This window comes from Taeniopygia guttata, chromosome 4 (assembly GCF_048771995.1).
Source record: "Taeniopygia guttata chromosome 4, bTaeGut7.mat, whole genome shotgun sequence".
In the NCBI taxonomy this organism is placed as follows: domain Eukaryota; kingdom Metazoa; phylum Chordata; class Aves; order Passeriformes; family Estrildidae; genus Taeniopygia; species Taeniopygia guttata.
The window spans coordinates 9,487,753-9,510,058 of NC_133028.1; the positions used below are offsets into that span (position 1 = coordinate 9,487,753).

The window sequence follows — 22,306 nt, forward strand, 5'->3', positions numbered from 1 at the left end:
TGTTCCCTGTACTGAACTTCACATTTCTGGTTTTTCTTAGAAGTGTCACATGAACAGATTTCTATTGAATAAAGGAGACAATGAGAATTTCTATTGAAGAAATGAGAAAATTAATATTCTAATGAGAATTTTTTGGTGGCATCCATGTCTTCTGTAGGTCTCAGATGAAAACAAGCAGGGAGAGGCCTGATGATGTTGCTGAAGTTTACTGAAAAGGCAGATCATGGAGGGCAAGGTGTCTTTTAATGTGAGAACAACTGAGGAAGATTTCTGATGACAATGAGCTTCTCAATTGCTCTGAGATTGATGCTGGGTAGGGGTCAGGCGTGCTCTTGTGAGGTTTGTGAGACCCACATGAGGAGTCTGATTGTGGTTTCAGTGGGAATGGAATAATTCCTGCTTTTTTTGTTTGTAATTCCAGTTGCACTGTCCTGCCTTTGCTGTTGCATTGCTGTTCCCACCTCCTTTAGCATCCCACTAAGTTCCAGTCACTTACCTACTCGCTCCTGTGCATGATTTTTGGGTGACGCAAATGAAAAGCACCATAAGCAATATGAAAACATCAGGGGATGTTAGAATTGGCAAGAGACTTGAGAAATTGCTGAACAGGGAAGCATTCCTTTCCCTCTAGACTAAATTAATATAAATATGTTTGATTTTGTTCAACCCTCACTCTCTGTTTTCAGGCTAGTGCCTGGCCAAAAATATGTCTCCTCATTACTGTTTTAAATTAAGTTTTACTGGGAAAATACTCCCTTTTCCACTGGAAAGCTTCATAACAGTCAGTTTAGTCTTTGAATTCTCTCTCCATAAGGACAGAATCTTAGGCATTGACCTCTCACCATTCTCTGTTTTTAAAAAGAAAGTCTGTTTTAATAGTGTGGCAGTGAGCATAACATTGAAGATCAAAAGAGGTTTTACAGCCTGAGCCTGATAACTAACTCTTGGGTCCTAGGTTTATTCCAAGTGAAGATGACAAAACTGTTGAAATGTAATTAAAAAGTTTTTAAAAATGTTGGGTATTGGCTTTCAGAAATCCTTTACTGTTTCAAACTTGTTATACTTCTCTCTTGATCACATTATTGTTTGTGCTGATGAAAAGTGTGACTTTGTAGTTGGATCCTATTTATAGATCTTAGAAGACAAAATAGAAAATTCTTAATTCTTGAGACTCACTGGACAACAGTTTTGCAAATGTGTATTCTTTTTTAACAATAAAATAAATCAACTGCTTGGTAGCCTTCATAATTTCAGCTCCTGAAAATATTGTAAAAATGTAGAAGAGAGAAGACAGGCAAGCAGTACTAAGGGATTCACTAAGGCATCTTTCCCTGCTAATCTAGTTCCTGGAAAACAATTTTTATTCCTCTGTTTTGTTCAGAAGTTTAACTGTAACTACTTTAGAGTTGTCTTTATTTCCAAAGCAAGTGTTACTGAAAAAGATATGCTGTCCAATTTAAAAATTAATTTTTTTTTCTTTTTTTTTTTGGCAGTGAAAATCTGTAATTTGCTTCAGATCCAAGGATTGCAGTTTTTACTGTTGGTAACTGGATGGTGAACTAACTGCAAAGCAGATATTTTATATGCAGAGACAATATTGGCAAAGCTTTGTGGTTCCCATATTTGTTCTTTTGTTGTATAATTACATGTTTTTTTCTCTTTCCTTTAGAATTCTGTTTGCTCACTAGCTTAAATTGTTCCACCAACAGCTGTTTAAAAAACAGAATTAATGGCAGCTGGATTGCTATTCTTATGCAGTACAATTTAATGTTCACTTTTGGATTTAGAGGCTTAGATCTGATTTGAGATCTACCTATATACCTTAAAGAGCACTCAAGAAAAATCCCAAACACCAAGCTGGATCTGAGAATGTGCTAATGTGAATTAATCTGCAAAGAGGCATCTATAGGAAATAAGTCCTCTGATCTTCGCTTAGAGAAAATGAAAAGCAATTAAATATTTAGTAATTCCATGCAGCCTTTTCATATTAATTGTAATCTTTTAAATTTATTTTAAAAATGGTTCTAGGATCTTCAAAGTGTATAAAAAGCCCAAATAATACTGGGTGTGTTTCTTTGAAAAAGAAATTAGATAAAATCTGGACAGTAAATGTCTGTAGAGTGATGCTGACTTTTGTGAAATGTCCTCATTTCAAGTTTGTGTACTAGAAAGAAAATGGCATGGAAAAAGTATTTAGCACAGAGTGAATTGAAATAATGAAAACTAGCTTAATATTTTTATTTAAACATAAAAGCTTTGAGATGGGAGATTATAAAATTATTGTCTTCAGAATTCAGAAAGATCTGAATTCCTTGCAGCTGAGAAGATTTAGAGGAGAAAAAGAGTTGTAAAACACCAGTTTTTCACTGGACAAGAAATAGGGCCTTGTAGAATAAAGATCTTTAATTAACAAGAATAAATATGGAATTGCTAAAGCTTATGTGAACTTGTACTATTGGCATTCCTGATATCACTTGACTTACATATTCTGCAGTTTAATTAGTGTGGAAAGAAAATACCACATAATTGTACTTTCTGTATAGTTTCATTTCATACCTGCTAATATTTGTCCTGAGAAACACTAACAATCTTTCTCTCTACTTTCTCTTAGTGATATTATTTTTGTTTTAAACCTCAATCATCAATCACTTACTTTCCAATCAGAAGTCACCTTAGTCTTATCTTTTCCAAATGTTTTTTCATAACTGTAATATAATTGGTTGCTGTAATTTTATTTTTGAGATGGGTTACCAGAGTTATAAGCAGTTTTAAAAATGTGTAGACAGACAATGTATTCATAAGGCTTATTTCTTGGTTTTTTTTTTCCCTTTTATGTTGATTCCTGGTCAGAGTTTTGATTGTTACTGATTATTTGTATATACTGAATTAATGTTCCCAGCTAATGCCTACCTAATGTTCAAGATGATTTGAAACTAGTTATTATGTCCTTTTTTGTATTTTTCTTCACATTTTCCCCTAGTGTAGTAAGGTCTTTCTGTGCCTCTGCAATTTCCAATTACCAGACTTCCAACTTATAGAAGATACTTTTATCTAGTTATACTGAGAAAATGATCTTACTTTTAATATGCATAAATAACATCAAAAGTTATGGATTTGTTTTGTTTTTTTCTTTTGCTTGAAAAGGGATTAGGATAGACTGAAGTGTAGATGGGTCAGTGTTTTATGCCTAATATCCTTAGTACAGGACACAAGCATTAAATTTCATTTACTTGGATGGTCATGTCAGGACAGTCTCTTTTCTGTGTCTTCCTGGAGTCCCTACAGATCTTATATGAAATTTTGCAACATTCTTCCTTGTGTCATGGACCAAACTGGCATTTGAAATGCCATTGTAATGGTTAGAAGGGAGTGAAATGTGTCATTATCATCTGATCAGTAAAGAAGTATTCCTAAAAGTCACCAAATCTGTTGATCAGCACTGGTGAATATAGCATTTGAATTCTTTGTCATCCTGGTGTACCTCAACAAAGGAAAAAAAAATACGGGAATTGCAGTGTAATTAAAGCCTGCAGAAAAGCTGACACTAAAGTTTGAATGATGATAGACTTTTTTTTTTTTAACCCTCTGTCATCTAATGGGGCTTTGTGTGGTGCTGTCCCTCCGTGATGATGACACAAGTGCAGGGCAGCCTGGAGGGTGTCCCTTCATTCTGGTTTTGTGCACAGCACCTGGAGCCTGGCTCTGCCAGCACAGACACCTTATCCAGCACTGGCTGCTCCCCAGGACAGGCCAGGGGAGGGGAGCACAGCCTTTCACTATTTTTTGTGATTTTGTGTACTTCGTTGGCATTACTGTTTCCCATCCTTTTTCAGAAAGGTCTAAATCAGGAACTTACTTTCTGAAGTCTTAAACCTACATTCTTTTTAAAGATGAACTGCTAATCCAGCCTTGAACCCTTCTGGTTCAACAGCCAGGATTAAATTCAGTACATTTTGAATATCCACAGAAGTTTCAAATTATGTGGTCAGTGTATCTGGGCTCCAAACTGTTATGCACTTTGCCACACAAAGTCACAGAATCAAACCTAAAAACAGTGGGAGTTTTTAAAAGCTTCAAGAGCTGGAGATAGAACAAATTAAAATTTGGTGATTTTATAGTTAGTATGATTAAGTTCTGTGACACATGGAACATACCAAATTCTGTTGAGCTCCTTAAGTAGTTGAGCTCCTTAAACTGAAGCAAACAGTTCTGTGTGACCATTCTAGCATGTACATGCTCCTCTTGTATTCTCTTGAATGGCCAGGATATAGGATAGTGTACTTGTTCCATCTGAACAGGAGGAAAAACATTTTCTATGAAAATTAGTGCATGCTGGTAATGATGTTTGTGTCTTAGAGTTCCTACAACTTTGTTCATCACATTTCATTGCTTTCTTATGCTTTTGTTAATCAAACATGTAAACTTTTAAAACTATTTCACTCAAATCTTACGAGATTAACTTTTGTTGTGAAACAGTTTTGAAAGCATAGTTCTAGAAATGTAGATCATCAAGCTTGTTAGTACTTTCTAAACATTTCTGATTACCTTGCTTCTTATATTTTACCTTTCCTTCTTGCTGCTCTTCCACAGACCAGGCAAAACCTCTGTCCCATCAGATTTAGTTCCCTTTAGTTTCTTCTCAAGATCACAAACCATAATGTGTTTTCCATGAAAAGTTGTAAATTTGTTGGAAGCTGGCCTAAAGCCTCACAGTTTTTCTTTCTCATTTTCTCCCCTTTCTGGATTCCTTCTGCCAGCTCACTGTATTTTTTTGTTGTCAGGGATGCCAGAACTCCTAACAAAAATTTCCCCCTTCCTTAGTCTTGTGCTCCAATAGCTGCCTGCCTCCTTCCTTGCTAACCCCTTCCTGCACCTTCAGCTTTAGAACTGGTACCAGAGGAGAGGAAATCTATTAGAAATATCCAGGCAATAACTGCAGAGAGGCACAAAGACTATTTAGCACAAAATGGAAATTTCAGGTTGTGGCATATGATAATTTGTTACAAAGTTGTAATACTGGATAAGTGCATTTGCTGGAATATGAAGCACAGTACAGCTCGTGCTATAGCTGGGAATTCCTTTAAGCTAACTGAAGATGTTTTCTGAAGGTGTTTGGTTTCTTTGTGTTCTGAATAATTGATCAGGTTTCATCGACTTCCTTCTGTGCACTCAGGCTCCAGGTTACAGTCACATATTGGCTGTCATAGTTTCACATTGTGTTTCTTTGGTAGTTCCAGCTTAAAAGAGTTCCTGTGGTGCTCAGGCCAGATTTGGCAGAGAGTATTGTGGGTTGTGCTGGCATCTGTGGATGTGCCTTAGAAACAGAATTATTTCATTTTGTAAACTCTGGTGTCAGTGGAGATGAGGGCACAGCCTGCTGCAATTTGTGAGCTTGCAGGAGTGGTCAGAAGCTGCAGCTGCAGCTGCCACAGCTGCCAAAAATCTTATATGGGACTCCTGCCTAGCTTGTTTAAATACTTTTAAGAGCCCATCCTTTTTCATTCTATCTTTAAATAATTAGAATTGTGCAAATCATCTTAGATTGGAAACTTTTTGTTCTTTCTGTCTGTCCTTTTGCAGTCTCAGATTAATCACATCCTTCACTCCCTCTGCCTTGCTTATGCATGAAGTACGATGTTTTCTGCTTTTTCGTTTGTTCTTTTCTTGTACACCATTCTTGTTCTCAGACAGAAATTGTTCTCACTTGGACATTTTCTCACTTGGACGTGTTTGAGCTGCTCTGTTAGTCCTCCCCTGGTGACCCGTTTTCAGTGTTCTCCTTGTCATATTTGCACTTGCCATTTCCTGTCTGCCTAAAAAAAAAGGGTAATCTAGTAATTTATTAAAAAGAATTAAAGACTCAGACCCCATTCATTGTCCTTTGTCTCTTATGATTATACATTTAACTGGTATTTCAATCCATTCTAATTTTTACTTTTTTAAGAGTAGAAACAGGAATGGAATTTTTTAGAGCATCAGTACTTTAATTCCTTTAATCCTTTGTTGGTTTTCCCTCCATCTGACAAATCATAACAGGATAAAGGCTTTTAGAGATATATTCTTTTATACTTTCACCATGATAGATAGTAAAAGCAGGGTGGAAAGTATCTGCATTGCAAATAGGAGAGGATGTATGCGGTAGCACATGCTTCTCACTGATCAACTTGTTTTCACAAATTTCTGTGCTTTTTGGTTGACTTCTGGATTCCTAAATTTCTAAGGTGAAGGCACTTAGTAAAATGTCAGATGGACTTTAGTTTCTAGTTCTGTTCTCTGATAGAATTTCTTAGATTTTGTTGACCATTTAGATATTTTTAGAATTTTGTAGATTTAGCAACACTGTTTTTGGAAGAGAATCTTTAAGGTAGGATAATAAACAGTTCTAGGGCTTATAGGCAATATGTATTTAAAAAAAAAAAACCCCAAACAACCCTACAGCCTAATGTTCATGCAGCAAATGTCAGTGTTTTAGCTTGGCAGCTCACAGAGAATGTAACAGCATATTTTTCATAGAGTGGTTTGGGTTGGAAGGGCCCTTGAATCATCTGGTTCCAAGCCCCCTGCCATGGGCAGGGACACCTTTCACTGGACCAGGTTGCTCCAAACTGGCCATTTTTTGGTCATACATTTATTGTTCTGAAATGTTTGTGGATAATTTAGTGGGTTTTAATATCTGCTTAATATTGTAATAAAGACCTTTAGAAGTACAATGATTTCTTTATGTCTAACAGACTGCAGAAATGACATTAATATCAGTCATTGCACTAACAATCTCTCTGTGCTCAAATACTATGGATTTCTTTAGCCATGCTGATTAGTACACTCTATTTTCAATGGCTGTTTTCTGTTCAAGCCATGGATACTTTCATTTCCAGCTCTTTAGAGTCCCATGAAAAACATTTGCCAAAATGGTGCTGTTTGCTTAAGATACATGATTCTTTCCTTATTTGTGTGCATGTGTGTATGCACAGCCATTTTTTAAATTGAACTGGAGAAGGAGCTCTGCCTTCATAGTCTGAATATCTGGAGTTGAGTCAAGAAAAGATGAAAAGGGGCACTTCCCAGGAAATGAAATACTTGTGAATTGCAGTCTTTTGGGGTTTTTTAGTAATGCTCTCCTTAATTTCCTAGATGATTAATTTGATTTTTCTGAGCAAAGAAGAGATTTTTGTTAGTTCAAATTATTTTCTTAATTGCATTTGTTATCCAGATGGGTTGGGCAAATGGTTAGTTCAGTGCATTTTCATATTTTGTAATCATTGCTTAAGCATTGTTTTATTCCGAGGGTCTCTTTTTTCTTAACCTGTTCTTATCTTTACTGTTCCATCCAGGGCTCAGTAGTCAGTTTTGCATAACAATATAAAAAACCATAAATAAAAACTTTGATTGGATGCTAATTTACTCTCTCTTTTCTAATACCACACAATTCACAAATTGTTTTTGTCCGCTCTCCCTCTTTTCTCTTTGTTATGCTTCTGACAACAAATAGGTAGGCAGCATTATTTCCAAAATGGGCATCTGGTGATAATTAATCTTATCTCGAATCTGCTTCTCAGTGTAATCTAATTAGATTTGTCTTTAGACAGTTGGTTTCTCTTCCTTCAATTTGTAATGTTACCTTTTCAAAAACTTTTATAGTGCATGTTCTTAATCTCCCAGCATCATATATGGCAGTCTCTAGTATTTAAATAAATACTGGACAATTTATATTCTTTTTTTTTGGCGATGAAATAGAATGAATAGTGAAAATGTATTTGTTATTCTGAATAAATATGTCTGCTACTGATATTTTTTTCATTTTTTTTCCCTTTCACCCTTTTATTTGCAATGAAAGATGAAGTTCTCTCAGGGCATCCATCTACTTTTAAGTTACACATCAAAGACCACTAAGCATCCATACTGTGTAACTGTTTCATTAGTTTCAAAGTACCAATTAATGATGCCATTAATTTGCTGAGTTGTTGGTAGTCTGATAGTTTTATCACTAATTCTTGGATTAAAAATGAAAAAAAAATTTAAAAATCACAGAACTAGTGTGGTCATACTTGACTACTGGTGAAATCAAATAGATGTACTTGTATATTCATGTTGTTCTAACAGAAAAATTCATACAGGAGGAGGCTTGTTAATGTTTTGATCAGCTGTGCAGCAACAGTAATGAATACTGCTGAGTTTAGTCAGGGGTGGAGGTGAAGTTCACTGTGTGGCACAGATTTCTGCAGTAGGTGTAAGCTTTCCATCCACACAGGAAAGGCTGGTGTGACTTTCCTGTGTAAGGGATGAGGCACGTGTGAACCTCCTCAGCAGTACCTGCCTGGATGAACAGATCATTTTAAAAGGTGCTCAAAAAGATGCTCAAAAAGACAGGAACTGTCCTCATTCCACTGGGTCTTGCTTGTCAACATTTACAGAGAGCAATTTTCCTCTCTTCACATTTATTTGATCATTTAGCAAAGGTCACCTTAGCTTGTTTATACTGCACTTGTAAATGCTCTCTGAAAACCTTGGAAGCAAATATCCAGCTACTAGATTTCCAGGTTGCTGTGGCGCAACCTGCCCAATTTACTTCTCAGCCAATTAAAAAACCAAACAAAAACCTTAGTAAATAGAAAACTGGGAGGGAAAGAGATTTCACAGGAAAAGGGATCACTTTTAATACTGAATGAAGTTGAACTCTCAAGCCTGTTTAGGGGATGAACCCTGCTGCAAACTTTGGATCCAGATTCTTGTTTTGTCTTGACAATTCTTTGAGCTCATAAACAGAATCTGTTGAGAGCACTGGTGATGGCCAGAGCCCAGTTGCTGTAGAACAGTGTTGTCTCCATGGGAATTAGCAAACAGGCAGACATCTCTGAGGCTCTACAATGCTCTGGCTGCTCTTCTCTGCTTTGTGGGAGTGGTTGTTGGCATGAGGCTATGAGGATGTGAAATTTGTGGTTGTTCTTTTGATTAATGTGCCGTGTATAGACTTTCCAATGAGTGATCAAAGGGAGACCAAAATATTTCAGAACTTGGAGTGCAGAAACTTGCCCAAAGGAAGAAATGAACACAAATAGAAAATTTAATAAATATTACAAATCTGCCAAATGAGCAATTATAAAAGTACTAATAAATATATTTTTAAGCTTACTATAATGAAGAAAGATGCTGACATGAAACAGAGGGGAATTTGCTCTGATTTAAAGTATTTTATTTTCTAAAGCAAAAAAGCATCAGTAGACAGGGAGAAATTTTCCTCACATTGAATGTTACAGTGAAAGGAATCCAAAATTTCAGGCACATAATCACAAAGCTTTGTAATGTAGTAAGTTTATGTACATCTGCTTAGCACCAGTCACTGACTGTGCCTAATTTTAGGTTCAAGCTTACACTTTGCCATTTGGAATAAACTTGATATGTATATGCTATGTGGCTTAACAGACATCTGGTAACTTTTTAGGGAGAAAGAGTATGATTATGGGCACAAGAAAAACTATATTTAATTATTGCAGCACTAATTCTAGTGATGGAACATCCAAGTGAGGGAGTTGCTTTCCTCAGAACAAAAGTTCCTGCAATTTTATACGGTGTGATTTCAAAAGTTGGACTTTGCAGTAGCAAGGCTATTAAAAAGAGTAGTGAAAGTCAGATTTTTAAAAATGTGGATAAACATTCCAAGAAAAGCTGGATGAGATGATTTCTAGGATGGTAATTTTCCATAGAAAATGCAAATATTTAGTATTTAAATGGTTACCAGTTAAAACAGGAAAGAACCAGGATCATCTTGCTTTTATTACTGACATGTATTGTGTGTACATTTTAGCAACCTAACTGATCGCTCATGTTAATACAGTAAATTAATGCTGAATGTTTAAGATATTTGACTTGAGACTGGAAAAGTCAACTTTAATGAATTTTGGTATGTGGCTTTTCAGGAGCATGGCAAATGACTTAACTAGTTTTGAAAATGTGGTCCTGATACATTTCCTTAAAATTCAAATCTCACTATGATCAGCAATGTACTGAAATTAAAGAAATAAATTAATGTATATTTTCTGCATTTTTTTAGGGTGCAAAATTTGGACATTCAATGGGATTAAGTCAGGCTCCTCCTCCACGTTCTTCTGCTCGAAGATCCTTTGGAAGATCGAAGCGATTCAGCATTACTCGCTCTCTGGATGACCTCGAGGTAATTAACTTTCACTTAAAATTCAGAAGTGAGTCTTAGAGAACTTACATGCTAATAATTGCTGAAAGGAAGTTAGTAATGTATTAGTATAATAAAGGTACTTACTATCATATGAGATTTTTGTGAGGGGGATACAGATTTCAGATATCAACCTGTCTTTTTCAGTATTTCTTTACTAAGTTACATTGGTGCCAGCAGTGGGCATTCTTTCTGTGGGGAATTCTAACTTTATTTTTCCTATCACAGTTGGTCCTGTGTAAATCCAAAAAATACACTTTTGCTGATCAAAATGTTCATAATATCTCAGAAATTAATGTATCATGATATATAGAAAAACCAAATGCTCATCATATTCTGGTTTTGTTCAGCTGATGAATTTTGACAGCAGTTGACAAAAGGGAATTCCTAATCAGCTTAGTGATTTTGGGTCCTTTTAAGTGTGATATTATGCTATTTTACATCTGGTTTAGCATCAGCTGATGTCTGGCTCTCAAAACCATATTGACTTTGGAGAAAACAAGGAGTGAAAAGCCATCCTGCTGCTCTACTGTAGGATTATGGCTCCATTATATCTTCACTCCTAGTGTGCCTCCTCAGGAAAACCTGAGCTGCAGTGATGTGAAGGTGAATGGAGGGGTGCTTCCCTTAGCCCTTTAGCATGCTTATTTGGGGCAAGTCTGGAGGCTGGAGAGGAACAAAAATCTCTTTTGGCTCTTGGCACGAGACCCATGCAATGCATCCTGCACCACTCTTCAGCATGGGAGGGAATGTGCCACACTGAGCTCTCCAAATGGGAAGGAGGTGTTTAAAAAGCATTTGAGATGGGAGGAGGGAAGAAGGAGACTCTGAGTTTTCTGCTGTAGGAAAATGTAGGAAGAACAGCATTTCACTGACTTGAACTAAAGGAGAAGGGAGCTCAGTGCAGTGGATGTTTAGGGAACAGAATATATGGAGGAGCTTCTGGCATGCTTAGGGAATGCAGGTAGGAACTGCAATTACTTATTTCTCAGATATTTTTCTATTTTTCTGTTTTTCATAGCAGTCTGTGTTCTCTGAAGCTTTTAAGTGTCTTGCTTTTTTCTAGTTTTATAAAATACTTAATTTCTTTGCACTCATACCTTTAATACAGTAACTGCATAACTTAAACACAACAAGAACTTCTGGATAAAGGGGTTTGGGAACCATCTAGCTACATCTTTCTTAATCAGAAAATGGTGGTTCTTCTAAATTGAAAAAGTTTGCAGTTATATATATCCAGTTTTGACAGAATTTTTGGTTGCAGTAAAAGTGAATTCTCTCAGAATACCAAAGAATCTAGTGCTAGTAATTCACATGCAACAGGAAAAACATGGTTCTTTCCACAGTCTTACAGATTAAAATTTCATGAAGGTTTTTTGCACATCTCATATTTTGAGTGTTTTAAACATCAAATATAACATTTAATTTCTGTTGTTGGAGTTGTTTCACCTTGTGTAAATATTCATTAAAACAGTCACTTGGGACTTACCATTAATTTCAGAAAGATATGATAGTTACTGGCCTAAAAAGTCCCTTTTCCCCCTCATTATGTCCTAGTTGGTATTCATCAATGTCTGTAAACAGAGTAGCACCAACAGGAGGAATTGAGTCAATCTGTGTCCCAATGTTCTCATCATTACTGAGTTACCTTGGAAGGGGAAACTTTCATTCTGGGTCACAGTATGAACTGGACAAAGGAATGGTCTGAATTCTGATCTGTATTTGGATTACTACATGTAGCTGTGTGGGTGTGGACTGTTCTCTGTCCAACTGCTTCTTTTCACTTTGAAATCTTCGTTTTTGCTCTGCATGCTGTAATAGAGTGATACCCTAGATATCCCAGCAACCAGGAGAAACAGCAATCCAGAGGAGAATTTAAAAATCTTTATATGTCAAAATAAAATAATGTTGAGGTGTTTTAATTTTGGTTGAAACTTCAACACTGCTCTTCAACAGTACTTGTCCCAAGTACTCTTATACTGTGTGTGGTAGAACATAATGTTGTTAGTACATGTTTAGTTTATTTCAGGCCGTCTATTTAGGGTTGGTGGAAGAGGAAATAACAATAGCAGGAAATTCTTAGAGACTCCACCTTTGGAATAATGACCATGAGTGTATTGTATAGGCTGCTTGCTTGCTTTTGTGTTCGTTTCAGTTATCTTAGCAGAATGGATAAGGTAATAATCCAAACGTGAAATTTGGAAGTTAATATGCTTCTCTGAGCTTGTGGGTTTGATTCCTGCTGGCATTCAAATTAATCTTCTAAACTGAGCAGTGTAAGTAGGTTCCCCGGAGTTTCTTCTATGGGCATTTGATGAACACTGTTCATTGCTTACAGGTCTAAAAGGCTGTATTTGGATTTTTTATTGAAGTGTGAGCAGTGAGTGAAACACCAGCTGTCAGTGTTGCTGACTGCTGCCATAAGGTGGCGTGATTTCTTTGAAATTTGTTATTTATTTATTTTTTAAAATATCTGTCCAAGAATACAGCATATTCATAGATATTTTCATAGATAAAAACATGATTTCATGAGAAAATGTCACTTTTTCTCTTAACTTGTTAGATTACTTCTGGCTATATGTGCACAGACAGAATTCCTGTAAGATTAAAATTAATGGTATAGTTGTCCTTCCTCCCTTCCTGCAGAAGCTGTATTATACATAAAAGAAAACAGACAAGTTTGTAGGATTAACCTCTAGCTGCTGTTTTTACTGATAGAAACTGAATACAAGAATTTTTTAAAAATGCAGGGATAAAGATGGGATGAGAGTGCAAAATTAATGGTGCAGTTGTGCTGTGATTGTGGTAGGAAGAATGTCGCACAAAACAGAAAATGCACAATTTTATTTCTGAACTGTAGAAATTGTGCTTGTTCACAGCAGGTCTGATTATGATTAATTAATCTTTAAATTGGAACTGAATTCAGAAAATGAGCATGTCTAGTATGTGCACTAGTTATGTAATTTTCACAAGAAATGTATTTAGCAAATTTTCTTTATTAAATTACAAGAAACCTGGTTTTGTTAAGAACAGATTTATCTTTTATCTAGCAGTAAATTTTCCTATGTACATAATCTGTTGTTATGAAATAGTGTCCATTAAAAACCATGTTAATATTCTGTGATTTGCACCGATTTTACTTTTTAGCATATTTGCTGATTCATATTTTCAAGGTGTAATTTAAACTAAAAGGACCTTATGATTATTTAATATTTGGCTTAATGAGAGGGCATGATCCTTCCTTTCTTCCCACTTTTCTTCCCTGTAGGTAAATGCCAATACTGTCATCCTCTTGCACAATTCAGTTCTGGAAAAGATGTTATAAACAAGTTAAAGGTGTCTCTGTGAGATTGCAGACAGTAGAACACTACCTATGTAAAAATTTACCTTAAGCACAGTCATTGTAATTCTTCTGTTCATCACCAGTTTTGGTAACACTTTCAACTGTAGCCCATTTGACTCATATTTTAATTTTTCTTGAAGTCTGTAAAAATGGGGGAACCTTACAATATTTTCTTGAACTAAAAAAATTTAGGTTCCTCTTCACCAAGAAGAATATTCAAAGCTGTTTTTTCCTGAAAATAATTTTGGTACTTGTACTTTTTGTATTTCTCTTTGGCTAAAAATAGGGCAGAGTGATATAATGAGAGACATAATCTCTTAGGGAAACAAGTGTCAAATTCTGTAAGTATTGTTAAATAATAATACAGAGATATTTTTAAAATTAAAGATTATTTAATTCTTTGAACTAAGTATCAGGACAAGAAAAGATGGCTGTTGCAGCTTTTCTTTCTCTCATCCTGTTTTGGAAGGCTTAAAGCTATATTGTATATTATAAACAACATTTGTATCAAATTTCTAGAGTTTAGTAATGTTTTCAAAGTTGGAATGTATCATGTATTCTTTTAAAAAATCAGTATGAGGGCTTTTGTTAGAAGGTTTCATCTTAATTATAACCATTAATAATGTAGTATTATTAGGTGTTATTATGGATAATAATGCTTGATTTTTTTTTCTGTTTTGTTAATTCTACTGAATCAACTTCTTTTTGCATTTCATCTACTATTTGAAAGCATACAGCACATCTCTTTGGTATGAGGTTTTTATACTAATGGATGACATGTCTCTGCTGGATATTAGCTTTGGCATCTGTGGGTGGCAAAACTCCCCCTAAATGCTCATTTGACTTATTAAGGAGTTTTTAAGTGGGCACCTGTTTTTGTTTGACTGATTTAAATAATCAGACAAAGCTTATACATAGCTTATAATATAATATTACAATATCTTATATTAGACCAACTAGTATACTAGGAAAATCAGAAAAGAAGATCTAAACATGCCCCAAACTTGTCCCACCCTCTCATATGATCTAATAAAAAGTATGAACTCTCCCTGCAGAGGTTGCTTTATTGATGTTCTTAGATCATCACCATGGCCACAATGCCACCACCATGGCGAGTGTGAGTACATGTTTTAAATCAAGAGGCCTCTTCATTCTCAGCTTGTAACAGTGAATTCAAAATTTGAAAAGAATGTATAGTTTTGTCTCAGATTTCACCAATTAGTTAAAAATATGTTCTACTGTGTACCCCCTATAAGAACTGCATCTTTGGCAATATTTTGTCCAAATGTGTATCTAAGATACCACCAACCAATTGGTAATTTTGCTGTCAGCTTTCACGAAAGGGGGAGGAAAGGCCAGTTGTGAAATAATAGTGCACACATGAGAAAAATCTCCATTTTTCTATGTAAAAGAAATACTGCATTTCTAGCATGCTGCTAATGAGTTCCTAAAGGTTTCATCCAGTCTCATATATGGATATTCTGAAGTTTGAGTGCTAACATTGAGCAGCCCCTGGTGCTGCTGTGTTGGAAGCTTCATGGATCTATGCCTGCATTACTATCAGGGTTTTGCTGGTATTTTATACTATACCATAACTTAAAAAAGATTTTCACTAACTGCTCTTAAGTTTACATTTATAGATATTTTCATGGAAAGTTTTTGTGCTCCTGACACTGTCCTGTAAAGAATCTGACAAAGGTGGGTTGATCAACAGATTAACACAGTTGTGTGCAACCTCTTTATTGTGAATTTGAGGTACTTCTACATACAATCCAGAATGTAAAACTGTGCTTTTTTCCCCCAAGACACTGAGAATAATGGGATTTATTTTCTGTTACTTTAATTGGTGAAATGATCATCCTTCAGTAAAGTTACTGTTTACTGTTTTCTCCTGCTTTTGGGTTATTTTCTTTACTTCAGATTCTGGAGAAATATGCTGTGTAAATTTGCATGTAAGAAGCAGAGTAGTCAGAGAATGTGCTGAGAGCTGGATCTCATCTCTGCTTGTTTTGTGAGGTGCATATGGGCAGTGCTCATCACAGCCGTGCTCACCCCATGCTGTGGTGCTTGAGAAGAAACCAACAGTGTTACCTAGCATGGATTCCTTAGGGAATTAGGTCCCCATATGTGCAAAGGCAGTTGGCACATACAGAGAAATTTCTTCTTGAGGAGGCAATCAGATTGTCTGACCCTGCCACTCAAGTGCTGTTTGAACCCTTATTGCCTCCAGGCTTGGCTCTCCAACACAAGCCCATTTCTGCCACAGAGCCAGAGACACAATATGTGCTTTCAGGTACTAGAGATAAACTTGTATTCTGTGTAAATTAATTTTCTTGTACTAGCCAGTACTGCCATTCTTAAGATGTGTGATTAAAGGGACACAGGTGAATTCACAGGCTGTAAATATCTCTGCAGTGTTTGGAACTACAAGGATCAGACAGGATGAGCAAGTTCAAGTAACCACCTGAAGGTAGAGAGGGGTTGCATTCCTTAGTTCAGTAATGTAAGATACTGGGCTTTGGCTTTGGCTCTGTTATTTTGGTTCTGCTTTCCTTGAGTAGTGACAGAACTGTCAATGCTCACACAAATGGAGCTCTTGTTAGGTTGGCAACCTCTCAGAGGTGTATTTCTCCCTCACCTAGCATTCCTCTAAAACTGGCTTACTCTCTTTGAACTGAGAACCCTCTTCTGGGTCTGAGGCATGTGACATTAAGGCAGAATAATGCTACTATTTACTGCACTGATTCTGAAATGCAGAACTATTTGTTGCTTAAGGCTGATCCTTGCTGCAGTTTCTTACATTACATTTGTTGATTCAAGGGCATCTTTTAAGGCTCCTCCCACGAAGATGAGCAGTGAGGCGAAGTTACTCCAGGTAATAAGGATGAGAGCAGTCTCTGAAGATGAGACCAGGCTGCTTTTATAAGTCTGAATGACTGGGCAACAAAATGGCAGATGAAAATGTATGCAGATAAATGTAAAGTAATACAAATGAGGCAAAATAGCTCTAGCTTCATATAACAAATTATATATATGGTTCTCAGCAACCTGTTTCTTCTCAGAAGTGAGATCTTGAGGGGTCTTATAAGGGAGAGTTGCATATAAACTGCAGCTTAGGACTGTAGCAATGAAGTAAAATCCTGTATTACTGATTATTACAGAAGGAATAGATGATTCCATTGCATACAGCTGTGGTTTGTTTTTTCATACCTGGCTTCTTTACTTGAAAATGTTCTGATATATCAGAAGAAGAAAATATTTATAAAAGTGTAAGAAAGAGTGGAAAATCATAGGTGGAACAGGAAAAGTAGTTGGGATTGATTGCTCACTTTCTCCTTTGGGACAAGAAGTCGACACCATTAATTAAAGATAGCTGGAGCCAGGAGCAAAACAAACAGGAGAGCACGACTGTTCATGTGGGAGGTGAGTTGGTCTGTGGCATGCCTCACCACTGAGTGCTGTGGATGCAAGAAATTTGCATGTCCTGGAGGGAAAGTGGACAAGTATTTGGAAAAGAGAGCCACTGGGGATTATTAAGGAGACAAGCCACACCAGGTTCAGGAAATCTCTTGAGTTAAAAATACCTGGAGTCTGGGAGAATGTCATCAGGGAAATGTCTGATACGTTGCCCTGTGCTGCTCCTTGTAGGAAGCCTTGTGTAGGCTTCCTTGTGCAGCTACTACTGGCAACATAATCCTGGGCTGGCTAAACCCATGTTCTGAAGTGATCATGTGCAGAGACAGGAGGGTGGACAGTGCCTTTCCCTGGCTGAGGGACTGTAGATGGCCTCTTGGCACGGGAAGCTGGGCTGCCTTTCCCTTGCAGGGAGGTTGATGTGGAGGGCTGCAGTAGCTGCTGCTGCTGCTGGGTGCCTGCCCTGGGCGCTGGGAGCATTCCCTCTTTGTGCTGCAGCACTGTGGGGGATGGCTCTGGCCACTGCCCTGCCCAAAACTGCTGCTGCTATTGCTGCTGAGATTGTCCAGGCAGCCCCTGGAATGAGTGGGAATGAGGAACAGCCTGACTGGTTTGGTGCCTTGCTGTCCCTGCCCTCCCTCGCTGCTCTTCCTGTTACCTGGTGTGTCTTTTGACATGACAAAATAATAACTAAGGAGGGATCTTTGCTCTATGATGAGACCTGGTTGATGTTAAGAAATGAATAAGGCTGTATTGAGTGAACTGGATCGGTATTTCTAGAGCATAATCACAGAATACATACAGCACATATTGATAGCATCTGCAAATTGTTTCTGATTCTCTTCTCATATTTAAACCACTGGGATTTTGGGTAGGAGTTTGTACCACCTAATTTTCACTGTCCTCATGCATTTATATGTCGAGTGAAACTTAAGAAACAAAAAGGAGTCAGCTAGAACTTTTACTAGAAGCTTTTTATCTACTTACTAGCATTTCTTATTCACTATTAAATCTTAAAACATTTCACTAGTGCTTCTAAAGCTTAAAATATAGAGTAAAAAGCCCATCCACAACTTCCCTCTGGACAAAGGAACTACTGAAGGATGATATTTAAGGATTATTTTTGGGCAGAAAGTGCATGCATTTTTTTTCTGAAAATGCACAGATATTTGCTGTCTGGGTCTGTTTGGAGAGTAGGTGTGGTATTGAAAATTATGAGAGTAATGTTTCGCTTGGAACATAATCCTCATAAATGCCAATGCTCTGCTTACTCACAAGAACACGGAGAGTTGTGGTAGGATGAGATAGGTTGCACAATCTGCATACATGTGATTGTAATCACACCGAGACACGCACCTACACGCCAGAAACTGCAAGAAGTTTGCTGTGAGTCTTACGTGTTTTAACAGTATTGTTTTTTAAAGTATTTTTAGATTATATTTTAATTATTTTTAGTAGAGATTGGTGACTCGGTTCATTCAGGTAATATGCTCATCAAAGGGGAATGTATGCAAAAGGGAATACTTGGGATGAGAAAGCGACGTTGACTCAATGCTTAAACAAGTTTGGACAAACCTTTACGACAGAGTCCTGTAGGCCCTCAGTGAATGTATTTTACATTAGCAGATTCCTCAGCAGGGCTGTTGTCTTTACAGAAGCTTTATTGTTACGCAGGACCTGCCTAAACACCATTTTGAAAGCTGCCTGTTCCTTTTGATGAGAAGATGCAGAACCAGTACTGAGGGCGGGGAATGTGCTGGGGAGGGAGGAGAATGGGAGAGGTGTTGATAGGGCAACAGACAGAGAAGCCTCATTTTTTTACTGGACTCTGGAAGAAGTAAATATGTGTTCAGAAAGAGCGTAATAATAAAGTTGAAGGGGCTGTTTCTTAACAATGAGATATTAAACCATTTATACATGGAGAAAACTTTTACTGATAGTCAAGTGTCTGTAAGTATAAAGTTTTGTTTGTCTAATGCCAACAAGAAACAGGAATATGGTTTAATGACTAGTCTTCTGAGCTAAGAAATCTTGCAGTGAAATATGATAAATTATGCTTCTCAGGATTCAATGAGGTTTTAAAGAGACAAAGTTCGTAAGTATAAGTATTTAAGTTGACTTTCTATATAAGCTGTTATACAATTAAGAATACACCATTTTTATAGCCATGTTTAAAATTCTTTTGCAGCATTGTGTTGTTTTTAAAGTGAGTGTAGTACATGCAATGATATTTCTCTAAGATTTTAAACAAACCTTTTACTTAATTTTTATTGTACTTGCGCATGTTTACGTAAAGCAAAAATGTCTTTACAGATATGTTACCTTGTAATTGTTAGAGTGCTTTTTTAAAAGTTGTGCAGCTAAAGGGATTTTTCTTCTTCCATCTGGAATTTTATCAAATAAAACAGAATCCAGATGGTGTGAGTTATTAAAATAACTGAAAATAGATGAAAGGTATTTATAGAATACAAAATTTCTGAGGTGTAGAGACTAAGATCAGTTTTGATTTGTTGTTGCTCAGAAAACACTTAATTTGCAAGTAAGCATACTAGCTGTGTTATCAAATTTTGACATTATAATCTTAGTCTTTCTGTCTATACATCTCAGTATAAAATTGTCTTAAATGCTAAAAGTATGGCAGCAACATTTTAATATTTTAAAATCAGGAGGGAAATAAATAATTGCAAAGCAGGGTAAGATATTATATGCATTATTTACTTAAAATATAGTAATCCTCATTCTCACTTTTACATTGATTTCCTCAAAATCTATTAATTTTTAGGGGCTACATCAGTAGTAGGAAATTCAGAAGTGACTAAATGTGTTTCAGTGATCTGTCACTTAATCATATCCTCTTTAATATGCTGTTTTACTTTAGTTTACTATTGGACTGCAAGTTGCCTTCCACTTGGATATGCAAGTTATGCTGTTTCTGCATGTTTTTATTATTAGAGAGAATTCAGTTGTCTTAAAATGTTGATCAACAGAAGGGGAAATGTGAACCAGGAATTGTTCACAAACATTATTGCAAAAGTATATTTTTTAAATTTTCATTTTGCAGTGGTAGAGAATTATTTTTCAAACTTTACAATTATGGCTTGTAGAACCAGATTTGATTTTTTAAAGTGGATTTCTGGATGGCAAACCTTGATCTTACTCTTGAAAACGTGCACAGGAGTCTGAGCAGTGTGGCAGACAGCAGAGGGCACTCGGAACAGTGGTTTGCATCACTCCCTTTGCTTCGCGGGATTTACTGCAGGGGAAGTCTCAGTGTCTGACAAGACAGCTTGTACTTCACTTATTTATACACCAGCAAGTTCCAGCTAGTTCAGCTTCAAAATGTTTCTGTTAATATTGCATTGGAATACGAAGGACTCTTATTTCAAAATTCGTAGAGGGAATCCACAGTGTTGTAAATGAGAAAATCTTTCCGCTTCTCATCAGTAGCACATATGGGGTCTGTTTGTTGTTGAGTAGCTGACAAATCATTGACAAAAATATATTTAGACAGATTACAGAAAATTTGGAGAATTAGGGGAAAAAACATTTTATTTTATGGCAGAGTTTTCATAATTTATGTGGAAGCTTTTTGATGCTCCTGCTTTTTATTTCAGTAACTGGGATCAGTGAGCTAAATCATCTTCTTAAAATGTGGCTGTCATGCAAGTAGTTGTTACTTCAATATGACATTTAAAAATCAATACTTGATGAGATTTAAGATTTTTGGTGGTGCATTCTGCCAGTGTCTTGTTTAGTTTAGGATTCTGTGTGACGAGGAGCAGGTCCAGGGGATTGCCTCTTTCTGGTTGCTTAGAGGTTTTTGTGCCTGCTTTCTTAGTTTAGGAGTCAGGGATAAAATAATAAATCCCATTAATCTTCTGACAAGTTAAAACTTATCCAGGCTCCCTGTCATTCGGTCTTTCTCTTCAGCTTTTTCTGGTCTGAAAACAAATGTACAAAAGCAAATATGAGCAGGAAGTGGAGGGAGGGTACGAGAGAAAAACAGATCAACCTTATCTAGGGTCGCTACCCCTTCCCACAGTTTAGCTCCTAAGCAGATGGATGTGGGTTTACAAATGTCATCTTTGGTGTAGCTGAATAAGGCTTTTAAAGCTGTTGTACCATATTTTAACGCTTTCCATTAATAGCTTTGCAAATTAGCACTCCTTCTGCTTTTGACCTTTGACCTCTGAGTTGCCTTTCCAATTTACAAATATGCTACACAAAATCACAAGATTTTATATCTGTAGCTGCTGAAATAAGCTGTGAAAATGTAGAGGGATATGAAATTTTTAAAGGGCTTTCAGTGCCACATGACACTTCATAGCCATGATCATTAACTGCTTCTGTCTAATTGCTAGAGCTTATTTTTCAGTGTTAGTAGAGTCACTGTATGGAAAAAATGGGGACATGTAATGCTTAGTTCAGTGAAACAAAATCAACAATTCTCCATGTCTGTTTAAAGGAAGGGGTTGTTATGTTTACAGTGCTTAGAATGTGTAAAACATTGCCCACCCACAGTGTTCCCACAGCGTTGACTGCAGTTGCTCCAGTGAGCTGCTGGTCATGCAACTACATCCCACTGTTGCATGTGGGGTCAGTTTTCTCTTGTTCCTTCTTGTGGGGAGCATTTTCACCTGTTAATATTGTAGACATTCTTTTGGTCCTTCTAGGTGATTCCTAGAGGATTTAGGCTGGATGTGAGGTGTAAGTGCTGTTGATAAAAGTCCTGTTTTGTGTTACCCCTAAGGGGTGTTCACAGAAAAGTTCTTCAAGCACTTCTGGTCCATTTGTGATTATTATGCACCTGATTATTTATAATATTGTTGCTATTTGATTAAAGTATTGACAATGAAAATACATTCTGCATCCCACTTGGTTTAGTGTCAAACAAAATGCAGTATTTAAACAGATCTGGTATTTTTTTTCTTTATAAAGTCGTACATTTTGAATACTTATCCACACACAGTAAAACTGTTCTGTGCAAGTACCATAGGGCATTTGCTTCTGAAATCCTAGAATAATGAAGAGTGTAATTTCTAGTTTTAAAAACACATTTCTTCCTGTCTACCCACCCATTTGTTTCCATTGCATTTTGTCATGGTGTTAAATGCTTGTAGAAACATTCCAAACTGCAGTGGTGTCAATCAAAAATTAACTTTCCATCACAGCGATTGGCTTATGCCTCTAAAATTCTAGTTAGAATAGGCTTCATATGCAAGAGGATTAAATTTCTTCCCTGATCACTCTAAATTAAATTGAGAAGATTAAGTTCTTCTGTTAAAAAAGTCTCTTCATCCTAAGTGCAAAATGGGAAGATGTGCAGGCTTTTACATACTGGCTGTAGCAAGTCAGTCTCACCA

General features: G+C 36.5%; 1 protein-coding gene across 6 annotated transcripts in view; it reads left to right on the forward strand.

Moving 5' to 3' along the window:
• The window catches only part of RGS12 (regulator of G protein signaling 12), an 83,291-nt gene that overhangs the window by 11,124 nt on the left and 49,861 nt on the right, over positions 1-22,306 (forward strand). For 5 of the 6 annotated variants that reach the window (XM_030270639.4, XM_030270633.4, XM_030270635.4 and 2 more), the window contains exon 3: positions 10,049-10,168. In XM_030270639.4, coding sequence (XP_030126499.4) covers positions 10,049-10,168 — 120 coding nt within the window. Of the gene's footprint in view, positions 1-10,048; positions 10,169-18,784; positions 18,894-22,306 lie in introns of those variants that run through there. The other variant, XM_030270638.4, reaches the window with a different exon arrangement.